The sequence below is a fragment of the Emydura macquarii genome, unplaced genomic scaffold (genome assembly GCF_026122565.2).
Source record: "Emydura macquarii macquarii isolate MOO-44397 ecotype Brisbane River unplaced genomic scaffold, CSIRO-AGI_Emac_v2 contig_2676, whole genome shotgun sequence".
Lineage (NCBI taxonomy): Eukaryota > Metazoa > Chordata > Testudines > Chelidae > Emydura > Emydura macquarii.
Window position 1 is genome coordinate 49,266,746 of NW_027132813.1, and position 14,630 is coordinate 49,281,375.

General features: G+C 42.4%; 1 protein-coding gene across 1 annotated transcript in view; it reads right to left on the bottom strand.

The window, feature by feature from the left end:
* Positions 1-1,486: 1,486 nt before the first annotated feature.
* Positions 1,487-14,630, bottom strand: part of SNX5 (sorting nexin 5) — a 35,696-nt gene continuing 22,552 nt past the window's right edge. The window contains exons 7-13 of the mRNA XM_067565356.1: positions 13,116-13,221; positions 12,952-13,027; positions 11,727-11,766; positions 11,553-11,639; positions 6,358-6,517; positions 3,782-3,867; positions 1,487-2,480 (exon numbers count right to left, since the gene is read on the bottom strand). Coding sequence (XP_067421457.1) covers positions 2,430-2,480; positions 3,782-3,867; positions 6,358-6,517; positions 11,553-11,639; positions 11,727-11,766; positions 12,952-13,027; positions 13,116-13,221 — 606 coding nt within the window. The 3' untranslated portion in view covers positions 1,487-2,429. The remainder of the gene's footprint in view (positions 2,481-3,781; positions 3,868-6,357; positions 6,518-11,552; positions 11,640-11,726; positions 11,767-12,951; positions 13,028-13,115; positions 13,222-14,630) is intronic.

Genomic DNA, 14,630 nt, shown 5'->3' on the forward strand with positions numbered 1-14,630 from the left:
CATGGCGGTCACATTTCTCAGGCTAGGCACTTACGCTCCAATGACAACCACTTTAACTCTGCCCCACTATGGCAAAGACAATACAGCAGTCCCTGATAAAAGATCAAGCAAGTACACAAGAGAGATGGCCCCTGGGGTACTTGTTATGCCATATTGCCAGCTGCCTCCATTAAAAAATTGAGACTGGCTTTTTTTCCTTTTTTTAAAAAGCTTTCTAACAAATTTTATGTTCTGTGTTTTTTAGCCTTTATAGTGCACTTGGGTCACATCCTCAAACTTTCCTCCGCAACCAGGAGGGCTAGAAACTTTCATTTAATGAAAGGTAAGACAAGATTTTCTCCCCCCACTCACCCAATTCCAGAAGCAGGGGCTTTAAGAAACACCCCAAATATTACAAGAGCTGGCAACGCTACTTACGCAAGGTCCATACCCAAAATGTTAAAAGCCACTAGCTCTGCACTTGGGGAGTCAATTGTATGTTGGAAAGTGACAAAGAAAAGAGAATTAAGGAACTGCATTCACCCACCCTGTATTTCAGGTGTCTCACCTACTAAACCCCTCATGTGAATCATGGCAATTGTCAGGTTGACCATCTCCCCGGGTCTGAACTAACCTACTGAGATTCAGGGAAACATAATGGTTTTTTTTTTTAATTTTAGGAGATAGAAGTCAGGTTCATAGTGGACACAGTAACACCCTTAACTATGGTGTGGCCACCACAACACTGTAGTGTCATTACTGCCCTCAGGTCAGTAGCCACCAGGCTTAACAAGTGAGTGGGTATCTGCTAGAGAGCTAGTACCTTTCACTGGCTTGAAAGCTGGTCAGCTCCCTCCTAGAGGTACATACACTATGTGAAGCGAGGTGCTGGGAGCACAGAGCACTTGTCTAGTGATTGTCACACACACCCCTCAGAATACAATAGCACCCCCTGCTGGCTGCTATTGCTTTGCACACTCACCCCATAGACTTCCAGCCTCAGACTACTGAGCACCAAGCACAAAGACCTGTGGAGGTGGACAGAGGCAGCACAGGCTAGGCCTACAGCCTGATCTGCAACTGACACTCCCCTTGAGGAGGGTGGGGCAGTCTTCTGTCCAGCCAGCACCCTTTCACGCCAGTGTGAGGGCCCCACTCCTTCAGTCGTCCCCCTCCCCCATCTCCCAAGCCTGCTTGAGTCAATAAACATCGCTTGCAGACAGGTTAATATTTTGGGGAGGAAGGGGTACTATTTCAGAGAAGAGGGTGGTTACAGAAAAATTAAAAAAAAAAAAAAAAAAAAGACGAGGCCAGCAGGTAGCTAATGGCTATTTTTCCTGGTAATTCAGGTTTTTCTCCAGCCCCACACTTCAGATGGTGACAGACTAAATGTTTCAAGGCACCTTTTGTCAGGCTACTATTGGAGCAGCTCTTAAGCTTGTGGGACACATGAGTTTTCAAGCATGTGGCTGCTAGCCCCTGCCGCCCACCAGCACACCTGATGGAGAAAGCAGTACAGATTGCTATGAATTCTGCAACACAGAGCCCCAACATCAACTCTGGGCTGCAGGGTCACTTCCCCTTTTATAAGACTGGGCCCAGCTCAGCTACTTGGGGGCTGGCAACTTGGAAAGATGTTGCCCTTGCTTTAGAGGATGGGAGGCTCAAACAGCACATGACCAATTCAAGCTTTAAGAGTCACAATGGACCATCAACCTGAGGCTTGTTTTTGCCTAATTACAACAGTCTTTCAGATTAGATAGATGTGTAACTGTTTTCAGATCATGAAAGGCTTTCTTCCCCTCAACTAGCTGGGTGTTTAAATCCCATCTCTACAGAAGGTTTATTATACAATATCATTTAGTTTATAGAAAACACACTTAATAGTATTAGACATCTTTATTTTTGCTGTATTGCTTGTGTACAAATACTGCACGTAGTTATAGAAATCCAAAATATACTGTAGTAGAAATTGGTCTATGAAGTGGAATGTTAAGATATTTTACCTTATAAAATTGCTTAAGAATGTCGTACATAAGTTCCTCCCAAATATGAGCTTATTTAACATACTGTGGGCTATATAGATCGAGATTGCAGTGCCACCTTCATTTCATTAAACTCTACCCTTTGAAAGAATTGCCCCTTTTTATTGTTAGAAAACTGGTCAACATTCTGGAATCTAGTACTTGTACTTTTTGCCTACCTTGAGATATTAACTCAACAGGAAATTAGCTACATCCAAGTAATTAACATACAATTCAGCTTTCATTTATACCATGGAAGACAATATTGATGTCCACATGGTTACATATTAGTCAAACAAAATGTTTGAGAAAGTGTCTTTATTTATATACTTTAACCTAATGAAGTCAAGCTAAATATAAAATTTTCCCATGGCTGTTGAGTGCAACTGATGCTGTTTTTTCCACATTGTTTCAGAGTAAGGCGCCTTAGTTGTTCTTGAACAAGTCAATGCAGCTTTGCAGGAGAGAGACACTGTTCTGGAAGTGAAGACAATTAATTCTGATGAATGAGAAGCAGGGATCAAAAACAGGCAACAAATCAATTCTCACACAATGGAAACAAGTGAGCTTAGCAATTTTTGTATTTTGAGGTTCTCAAGAATGGGCAGGCTTAATTTTCTGCTCTCTTGAGGTATGAAAACTGCATTAGTATAGTCACTACAACGACCATTAGAGAAGGATGCTAAGGTTGCACAGACAAGCATTCAAGTTAGGAAGTGCCAAAATTAAGGTTACTTGTGCAACCTTAATTCTGCCCCTTGTAAGTGTGCACATACAGTCAATTAAGAGATCACAGACTATCCTCCTCCACCCATAGGAGGCATCTCATTCAGTGCTCAAGATGACTGGTACTCAGGTAAGAAGGGAGCTGGTTGCTCATGTTTTCTTACCTTCATCTGATGGGTGGCCCCATGCCTTATTTACTGCACCCCATCCCTACCCTGCAATGACTGCAGAATTATCAGTTTCTTCATGGGCTTTTCTATGGTGCTCAATATAAACAAACAGTGTTTGCAAGATCTTCTGTGCAACTCATGAGACGGGAAGTACTATCCCCATTTTACAGCTGGAGAACTGAGGCACAGGGAGATTCAAGGCCAAGATTTGCAAGTGGTCACTACCAGTGGATGCCTGAATGATTAATGACCGACAGATGCCTGCAGTCTGATCAATCAGGGGTGCTGAGCACGTGCATTTGGGGGTATGAATGCTCAGCACTCTTGAGAATGAGGCCTGAGGAGTCTCAAGTTTGCTCCCAGAAGATGAGGAACACAGTGGCCCCCTGTGAATTTAAGTAGCTTGCCCAACACCACAGAGTCTGTGGAAAAGACTCGGGAGAAGTGGGTCCTATCTTCTTCCTGCAGCATTCTCTACACCACCTTTCAACTACTGCAGTGAATAAGTAGGGGTCCTACAAGCAGCTTCGTTATCTGCACTGGTTACTCAATCCCTGAGCACCCTCCAGCCTGCATACAGAATAAGGCACAGGCCTGTAGAGAAAGTTAGTATGTGACATTAAAGACCATCATAACATGCACACACAGGAGGAGCCAAACCAATCAGGCTTTTCCTAGTTTCAGGAAAGTTGGCTTTGCAAACGTCACCTTTTTTAAAAGGTAATTGTAGTTGCCTGGCTTTACGAGAGGAGAGAACAATCCTCTAACGTGCAACCAGAGTACAATGCCATTTAACCAGGAACAAGGTTTGTTTTAGGTTTATGCGGTCCCCGAAGTTGTGCAACCGCTGTACATTTCTTACCTGAGGGAGCGACAGCTTACCTTCGCATGCTTGATTTCCAGCTCAGCCATTTCAATTAGATTTTTACGAAAGGCTGCTATTCTCTTCCGTTTAAAGCTGATCAGCTCTTCAACACAAGAGGGAGGGAATATATGTATATACAATTTGAGGAGGTGCCCTTTACTCCCCCCATACACACTATATCACATTGCCAAATTAAAACATTAAGTGTGGCAACATTTGTACTCATGCAGTTGGCAAGTCAGGCCACCCTAATGTGACTGACAGATGGCAAGTGGCATTCAGCACTCAGAACAAGTTTGACACCTCTGCCTAGCGCCTCCTCTGCGGGATAGCATCCCCAAGGAGTTAAAGTTCTCAAGAGAATAGAGCCAAGAACGTCAAGGAATAGCCCTTAAGGCCTCCGGTTTCCCTCTAGAAGGAAGAGTCTCAATAGCAATAGGGTGACTCCTGTACAACAGCCAAGGAATCTGACTCCTTTGCAGCATAGGGAGACTGACTAGAGGGAGCTAGTACAGAAGAAAGGGAGCTAAGTCCATTTAAACCCTGCATAACGTGGCTAGACTCCATGTGTAAGGAATCTGCAGAGAAAGGAAGTGTGGCTTACCTGATCTATGATGGTGTTTTAAGTGGCTGGCAGCCAGCCAATGCATTGCTCCTCCTCTCTGCATGCAGGCAGGTCAGACAAGAGGGATACCCATTGCTGGGCTGCCAGACAGACGTTCTAGAAGCGTAAGAGAACCACCACAAAGCATGGGGTTGCTCACCTCATCTGCTTATGTATTTGCATTCCTTCCTTCATCCCTTGCCTGCTTTGTCCTAGATTAAGCTGTTTGTAGTAGGAACCTGTCTAACATCCTTGCAGAATCCCTAGCATACACCAAAGATGGCTATATAAACGAAAGAGGACTACGTTAGAAAGATGGACAGTGACTCGATACTCTAGATAGTCCAGCAGAAATGGGAATCAACCACTTTTTGCTTTAAAAAAAAAAAAAAAAAAGCTAGTCTAGACTTATGTACATACTCCTAGGTAGCAGTGGTAGAATGTAATGTGCAGTAGACTATTAGAGTAATCAGCGCTTAAGAACGGCCATATTGGGTCAGGTCAATGGTCCATCTAGCTCAGTGTCCTGTCTCCCGACAGTGGCCAATGCCAAGTGCTTCAGAGGGAATGAAGAGACTGGCAATCAAGCTTGTCATTCATGCTGCAGTACTACATGGACTTTTATGCAAAATATGTACTTTGTAGAATGTTTTGAGATCCTTAAATCAAACATTAAGCCTCCCACAAAGTAAAGTAATGATTTTATATGAAAAAACTGCAGCACCAAGAAGTTAAGTCACCTACCTGAAGTCAGAGCAAGTCAGAAGCAGATCTCCAGCTAGAACCAAATTCTTAGTTCTCTGCTCTAGCTGCTAGATCATGTCAGTGCTATGGAGTGGCACAGTTATGCATCTTAAAGTGTGCTGTTTGTAATGCATGTACTGAAACCAACCATTAAGTCAGTTTCATAAATAAAGTTTTCCTTCAGACTAGTCAGAAGAGTCATTCCACATGTGACCTTCTGATGTTTCAGTCCTGTATGTATTGCTGCGGAGGTGTGCGCATAGTTCTCAAATTGTATTTGGCCACAAGAGAATCTGCCAACAGACATGTACATGCATGTTCTGGACAGCCGTGTGAGCACTTACAGATCACTTTCACCCTTGTGCAAAAGGTGCAGAGATGATCGGGGGAAGTGTGGTGGTGGTGGTGGTGGTAATAGCTGACCTGCAAGTTCTGCCTTGGAATGCCCCTCCTAGCCTGTAGAGCAGCCTTGTGAGTGGGGATTAGTTGGAAAGCAGCAAGAATTAGGGGATGACTCTTTTCTCTTGCATGCGTTACCACTATGCTTGTGCTCTGGTCATAGACTCACTCTAAAGTCAGACGGGACCAATATGATCATCTAATCTGACCTCCTGCACAATGCAGGCCACAGAACCTCACCCACCCTCTCCTGTAATAGATCCCTGACCCATGACTGAGTTACCAGAGTTCTCAAATCATGGTTTAAAGACTTTAAGGTACAGAGAATCCACCAGCAAGTGAGCCATGCCCCATGCTACAGAGGAAGGGTTTAGTCTTTTTTCCCCATTAGATCTCTCACTAGACCTGCAAATCCTGGACCACAGATCTCTACCCAATTTGGCCCTCGATGTCACGTCGGTGAAGGGATTTAGTTCCAAAGTTACCTTTGGTTGGAGGCCAAGGAAAATGCAGGACAATTAAAGCAGCATAAGGAATAGGTCCCTGTTCTTACTTCAGTGTTACAATTCTCTGCTTAGTTTGAACACCAGATGACCAACCGTTTAATTGAGGTCACTGTTTACTAGAAAGGGATATTTAGGGATGGTGAGACTTGTCCACATGATGTAAAACTGTTGTTCACTTGGCTCTACCTTACCCAGAGAACCTGCTAACCTAGAGAGAAGAGTTAGGAGAAATGGGACTTTTGGGTGAGTTGTAGAGCACAGGGCTTCATGAAGTTACTATGGAGAAATTGCAAGGATGCAGAGGATTCATGGCATTTAGTGCAGGGTGATGTCGTTTTACCTTCTTTTGCAGATTCGGAAAGCTTTTCAAACTTTTGACAGCAGTCTTGCTGATGTATTTCTGCCAGTCTGACATCTTTGCTTTTCAATCTAGCTTTGTCCAGCGCTTTGTTTGAATTTTCATAGTCTGCAAGAGCCCGGGTACGTCTGTACAGGAGATCCTTGAGGAGGAGGGGGGTGGGGGGAAGAAGATAGGATGTTATTCTTGTGTATTAAGAGAATCCAGAACCAATGTCTTTAGATGCTGCACTTTGGTTCAGGGTGAATTGAGTTAAATCAAGGCGATTTAAAATCACTGATTTAAATCAAGAGAAAATCATTGATTTAAAATTAAGTTTCCCATGGATACTTCACATATTTCTTAAACAAGGGTGCAAATCTGATCACTAAAACGTTAATTTACAACTCAATGCAGCATTTTACAACAACATCTAGGAAGGTATACTTCGTGTAATTTTTTAGATAAATTAATAAAAATCAAGTTAGGAAATAGCACATAATACTCATTACCTTTGTCAAGTTGTGGATGCAGCAGAACATTAGGAATGGTAAGAACTAAATCTCACACACACACTAGCACTTTTATTTTATTAAAGTGAATCTTAAATGTTACATAAATGTTTCACATTTGCAATTGCAGCAGTCTGAGTTGCCAGCTGTCCTTAAACTCTTTAAATTTTATTACTCTGACAAGTCATCAACACTAAACATACGCGATCCTTAAATCTTCCCCACTCCCACTGTCATTTTTATTCATAGACAAATAGAAATACGAGTTTTCCTGCTTTTTCAACTCCGTCGATTTCTCAACTTTGAATGATTAATACCAAATGATGAAAATATTCTTTGTGCCTGCAGAGGAAGCTACCGCTGTGAAAAGTTAGCTTAGCAACTGAAAGAACTCTGTTTCAAGGTGTCTGGCTAATGATTTCCACCAATTCAGGGGAGTGACTGTTCAAAACATCAGTAAACATGTACTGTTTAAATGGTTCCACTCCAGTCCTGAAATTTATTATGACTGGCCTAACTGAGGAGTGATTTTGAGATGATGCTGCCATCTTCAGAAGTTAGGCATCTACTTTATATCTGAGGTGGAGAATGTTCGCAAGAAAATGAGGTGGAGTTAAGTGCTTTATCCATTCACTTCTTTATTGCCTGCAGTTTAACTTTCTGGTAAGGTATTTTCTTCAGTGTCTTTTGAAGTGCACTCCAAATTTCAACAGAATCTTATTAGGCTTGTGTTGCTTTCCTTCATCCAAGATAATTTTATCCACATCTTCAGAGCCCTGGAGTTGCTCTTCCTTCCCTACAAGCCCTCATATTATGGATAGAATACATCTGCTCAAGGAAGGCTAGGCAGGACTTTCTGAAGCCCATTAATGTCAGTCACTCCCTATGCACTAACACTGCATCTATACTAATCTAGAAATACTTCAGACTAGGACACTGTTTTGGATAAAAGAATGGCTGTAAGGCATCAATGCACTGTAGAACTATTTAGGCTATTGAGACCTTACTGTTTGAGTGGAAGTGTACACTATAGAGTGTGTATTGCTCATGAGCCACAGTTTGGCCACCCTGATCAATGTGATCGGCATGGAACACTGACCAGCAATAAAGTTTGCTCTATTGCATACAGAAGGTCCCACCATAAACTTGATCTAATGATGGAATATGAAGTCTGTCATGGATTTGATATGAACTTCAAAGCAATGAAAAGTGGTAGGAGGCACGTGCATTTTGAATCTTAAACATTAAGGGTGCAGTTATCATAGACGAGGATTGGAAGGGACCTCAGGAGGTCATCTAGTCCAACCCCCTGCTCAAAGTAGGCCCAGGCCCAACTAAATCATGAAAATAAATCATGAAAAATGAACGAGAGTTCTGTAGCACTTTAAAGACTAACAAAATTATCATGAAAGCACTCAGTGTGGAGTTAAGTCTGTCCCCATTGAAGTCATGTGTTCTATTACTTGAATGGGAGCAACATTAGGACTACGTTAAGCACTTTGGAAAGTCATATCCTAGAGCTTTAAGAGAATGGTGACAGCTCAGGGTGTGTCTGCACAGCAAAGAAAAACCCATGGCTGGCCCATGCCAGCCAACCCAGGCTCACGGGGCTCTTTCATTGCGGTGTAGACTTCCAGGCTCAGGCTAGAACCAGCGCTCTGGGACTTCCATCCTGCAGGAAAGAGCAGCAGCAGTGAAAGAGCCCTGCAGTCTGAGTCGACTGGCACTGGCCAGCTGCAGGTTCTCCTTTGCTGTGCAGACATACCCTCATGGGACTTGGAACATAACATTGGGCCTACTGAGTCAGGCCAATGGTCCTTCCAGCCCAGTATCCTGCCTTCTGACAGTGGCTAATGCCAGATGCTTCCTAGGGAATGAAGGGCAATCCTCAAGTGAGCCATCCCATCTTCCAGTCCCAGCATCAGGCAGTCAGAGGCTTAGGGACACCTAAAGCATGGGGTTGCAACCCTGCCATCTTAGCTAACAACCACTGGTGGGCTCATCCTCCTGGAACTTAATTCTTTTTTGAGCCCAGTTATACTTTTGGCCTTCACAAGCTCCCCTGCCAAGGAGTTCCATAAGCTGATGGACATTCTTTAGACAATGTACATTTTGTTTGTTTTAAACCTGCTGTTTATTCATTTCATTAAGGGACTCTTGGTTCTTGTGTTATGTAAAGGGGTAAAAAATGTTTCCTTATTCACTTTCTCCATACAATTTAGGATTTTATAGACCTCTATCATATCCCCCCTCACCCGTCATCTCTTCCAATCTGAACAGTCCCAGTCTCATCTCTTCTCATATGAAAGCTGTTCCATATCCCTAATCATTTTTGTTGCCCTTCCCTGTACCTCTTCCATTTCTAATGTATCTGAGGTGGGGTGACCAGAACTGCACGCAGTATACAAGCTGTGGGTGTGTCATGGATTTATGTAGGGGCATTAGAATATTTACTGTGTTACCCTTTCCTAATATTCTGTTAGCTTTTGACTGCTATTGCACATTGAGCAGATGTTTGTGGGGAGCTATCCACAATGACTCCAAGATCTCTTCCTTGTGTTACCAGCTAATTTAGGACTTCATCATTTTGAATGAATAATTGGGATGTTTTCTAATGTACATTACTTTGCATTTATCAACACTGAATTTCATCTATCATTCTGCCATTTTGTTGCCCAGTCACCCAGTTTTGTAAAATCCCTTTGTAACTCTTTGCAGTCAGCTTTGGACTTAACTATCTTGAGTAATTGTGTGTCATCTGCAAACTCTGCCATACATCACTGCTCACCCCTTTCCACATCATTTGATTATATTGAACAGCACTGGTCCCAATACAGATCCCTGGGGATCACTGCTTACCTCTCTCCACTGTGAAAACTGAACATTTATTCCTACCTTTTAACCAGTTACTGATCCTTCACAGGACATACTTTCTTATCCCATGACTGCTTATGAGCCTTTGGTGAGGGACCTTGTTAAAGACTTTCTGAAGGCCTAAGCACATTATATCCACTTGATCAACCTTGTCCACATGCTCGTTGACCCTCTCCAAGGATTCTACTAGATTGGTGAGGCATGATTTCCCCTTTACAAAAGCTATGTCGACTCTTTTTTAAAACAATTGGCATCACATTAGCTATCCTTCAAGCATCTGGTAGAGAAGCTGATTTAAGAGCTGTTATATAGCACAGTTAGTAGTTTTGCAATTTCATATCCGAGTTTTCAGAACTCTCGGATGAAACCCATCTGGTCCTAGTGACTTACTACTTTTTAAACTGATCAGTTTGTTCCAAAACCTCCCTTATTGATACCTCAATCAGGGATAGTTCCTCAGCTGTGTCATCTAAAATGAATGGATCAGGTGTGGGGATCTCCCACAGATCCTCTGCAGTGAAGATTAATATAAAGAATTCATTTAGCTTCTCTGCAATTGGCCTTGCCTTCCTTTAGTGCTCCTTTAGCACCTCAACCATTCAGTGGTCCCACTGGTTGTTTGGCAGGCTTCCTGCTTCTTATGTACTTAAATGTTTGCTTTAGAGTTTGTCTCTGTTGCTAAGTGCTCTTCAAATTCTTTTTTTGACCTGCCTAATTATACTTAACTTGCCAGAGCTTATGCTTCTTTTTCTTCTTCAGTGAAATTTGACTTCCAATTTTTAAAGGATGCCTTTTTGCCTCACAGCCTGTTTTACTGTTAAGTCATGGTGGCATTTTTTTTGGTCCTCTTTTTTTAATGGGGGGGGGGGGGCAGGGCGGGGGGGAGATATATATTTAATTTGAACCTCTATTATGGTGTTATAACATTTCCATGCAGTTTGCAGGTCTTTCACTCTTGACTATTCCTTTTAATTTCCATTTAGCTAACTTCTTTGTACTTCCCCTTTCTGAAGTTAAATGCTACTGTGGTGAGTTTTTTGGTATTTCCTCCACTCCTGCCAAGGATGTTAAATGGAATTATACTATGGTCGCTATTACCAAGCAGTTCAGCTTTATTTGCCTCTTGACTTAGTCCTAAGTGGAGCACAGGACCTGGTCCAAGAATTGCCTCTCCCCGTAAGGTTTCCAGGACTAGTTGCTCCAAAAAGCCATCAATAGCGTTATTAGTTATTAATAGAAACTGTCTCTGCATCCCGTCCTAAAGTGACATGTACCCAATCAAGATGGGGATAGAAAACGCAGTTGAGGATTTCAGCTATTTTTATAATCTGTCTAATCAGCCTGAACATTTCATAATCACCCTGGTCAGAAGTATGAGATATGGAGGCTCTCCTCTAAGGTACTTGCCTGAATCCAACCCACTTTGGTAGTAAGAACGGCTTACATTAAGTGGTAGAAAGGGAGCCCAAATCATTTAGGCTTTAACTACTTGAGAGTCTACCCAGCTGATCGCTTAAATAGCGGATTGCATTTGCTGAGCTAGCAGATTCCTGGTTTAGAGGGAGGAGCAGCTTGTCAAGGGTCCCCTCACATAATAATGCCTTGCTCTCAATGTCCCTAATTTGCTCCCCAGAACATGCACAGCATGTCTATTTTTCCAGGCACCATAGGGGTGGGGGGAGAAGGTCTGAGGCTGTATGCTTTTTATTTATTTATTTAATAATAAACACACGTGCACAAGCTTGTGTGCACAATAGCAAGTTAGGAATAAGGTCAGTGAATACGGAATGAGCTTTACCCGAAGTGGCTCACCTTTGCTGCTTCTATGTTGAGCATGTAGTATCTTAATAGTTCAGACATCTTTAAGTCTTCATCAGATGAAACGCGACTCTCTACTTTCTACAGAAGAAACGAGTAGATATGAATGATGTAACGAGAGATGGCAAAACCTAGATTTACAGCTCCTCAAAGCAAAGTGGCTCTTACCCTGAGTTTTTCAAAGAGCTCAGCAACTTTCAACAAGTACCTAAGAAAGGCACAAAGAAAAAACAAGTCATTTTATGGCAATCTGTAATGCAGCACTTAAAGAGCTCAAGATTAGTTAGCATTAGAGCAGAAACCTATGCAAGTTTGTACATTGGTGTAGGTGCAGGTTTAGGCAAGTCCTTATTTGAATGGGGAAACTTGAGTACAGGAAAGAAAATGTGTCAGGACTGAAACAGACAGCATGAGCAGAAAACAAGAAGCTTTTAGCTTTAGCCTCCTTATGAAAGTTTACCCAACTTTAAGCTTTATTTCAAGGAGCTTGTCTTTGTGCTCTAAGGCCACAGAGAAGTGGCTAATAACGCTTACAGGACATCACCTTTAGTGTATACATTTTGCATCGCACCACACACTTATTTATGCAAGTCATTCAGGCCTTCTATACCTAAAAGACAGCTCTTCTTAATGGATCTGTCCCAGTAATAATTGGCCTGGTAACAAATTAACATTGCTGACTTGCATGAAGCAAAGAGCTTTGGTGTAAACATAATTATGGATCATTGTTGGCCCAAACACATGAACACCCAATGAGTGATTTCAGTGCATTCTGGGAAGATACTGACAGCTATCCCATGCCACCTTAATAGCATATAAGAAGTCTCAGGTGTTGCAAGTGCTCCTCTAATATGTCCCAAAGGCAATGTGCTCTAGTACACCTGGTTACAGGAGCTAGGAAGAAGGAAGACTGGCCAACCTGTTTTTAGTGTAGAAGGGCCACCTGACTACCTGTAAAGTCTGACTTCATTCCTGGAAGACAGCCATGTGTCAGACTACTACAGGCTCCATGCAAAGGAGACACATGGTTAGTTGCCCCCACACATGCCAAGTTTACAGACAAGCTTGTCAAGCAGAGGGTACAAACCAAAGTTCTCCTTTAGACAGGGAGTCTATAACAAGGCTAAAAGCTTGGTCAGACATCCTGGGCACCAGGAGTCCAACTCTGCTGAATTAAAACAATCCTAGTTGAAAAACATTAAGTGGAGCTGCATATGCAGCTAAAAAAAGGTAAGTGTGCCACCAGTCAAAACAAAACAAACCACATTTTGAACACCAGTGCTAGAGACACTGAACACCAAGGAGAGGACCTCAGACAAAGCCAGGATTCAGTTGTACTTGATACCTTGTCTTGGATTTTTGTATCCATGGAACAATTAGCAGGATTGCTTACTTTTTAGTGACTGTGGGCTCTTCTAAAGCCAGGCTGTTCAAGCAAGCTGAAGTGTGGATGTAGTCATCTGCCACATCTGCAGGAACAAGGACAATGCTTTCAGTTTCGTCTCCAAGGACATACATTGACCGTTTACATAGAAAAGCTTTGTAAAAAGAGTTCACTTTTATGTGATCTTGTCATCTTATCTGCTTTTGCGCATGCATCCTTGATTCTGTTGTAGTAGTTTACTAGGAAAGTCTTCTCTTGCTCAAAGAAGTCATCTACCTCCTGAAAAGAGAATCATCTGTTAGACCAATTGCACTGTTCAGAGCATTAGCATCTCCTTTCTTTACCAATGGAGTTCAACAAGAAACTTTAAACCTTGGCCACTATGTAGTGCAGCATTTGCCATTAAGTGTGGCTACACATTTCTAGCCTTCACTTCATAATATACACAAACAAGCCAAAGCCACTAAAAGTGTTTCTCTAGTATGTTTCCTTGTTTACATGAAGTGATGAGGGAGCCCTTTAACATGGTGGCACTGATTTTTCTTCTTTTGACCTCTCTTTACCCAACTTGGGTCTTTAGTGAAGAGCCCCATGGCATCATGGGCTGCAAGTTACTGATGTTGCATAGGCCTGATTCCCCAGGCCAGAGGAGTGTGATCATCAGCAGTTTGAAAAAAAAAACAAAACACCATAGTTCAGAAGTTATGGTTCTTTCAATCATAACTAGTATTTAGCATTACAGCATATACTATAAAGTTTAGTGTTTTACTACATACTTAATGCAGCCAATTCATTAACCTGGTAATCCACTTAAAGCACAAACACAGGAAAGGACAGTCAAAATTGATACAGGTGAGAACTGAAAGAAAAACCTTTATCACATTCAACACTTAAATAGTGCAACTGCAACATGTGATGCATGCGCTTCTGTTGCCCTGCAATTTAGAAGGTTATGAGAAACATTGGAAATGTTGCAAACAAACAAACAGTTACCTGGACTTTTCCTTGTCTAAAAACAGCTGTTACTAAATGCTGTCCAAAACCACACTCAGCACCTCCTCACGTTATGAACACTTCAAAGATGACTACTTCTCCACACAGTCTGCAGGTGTTGGATTTTTATAGCATTTTTATCGTGTGGCATTTCTGAGAAAACCTCAGGTCATAGGAGGTTACGCATTGTCGTCTGAAGGTGCAGCAGTTCAGTGGCCAGTCTGCCAAGCTTTCACTGCATGTTCACAGTTCCACCGTTCTAGTGGAATGCAGCTGTCATAAGAGGTGGTATTTGTGCCAGAGCAAGGCTGTCCTTCAGGTACCAAACATCAACCTTATGTAGAGTTTTGCAATGAAGACTGGAATCTTGAATTTGACCTGGTCTTCCATTGGTAAGTGTTTATTCAGAAGCAGGGAGTCTAGGTGAACAGGTGTCAGACTATCTTATCAGAGAGTAGAGCAGATTCCTTCAGTGGAGGATATTACAGTGATCAAGAGGGGAGCACTACAAAACTGCACCACCCTTTCTTTCCAGGACTCACCTTCAGCTGGCTGTTCTTCATACAGGTGCAAATATCAGCCAGACCCCTGGATAGCTGGGAGATGGTGCTACATGCTTGTGATGTAAAGGGGATTCAACTGGCGCCCTGTGTTACCGACATCATAGATCACTACTTATAGTCTTAGTGGCATAT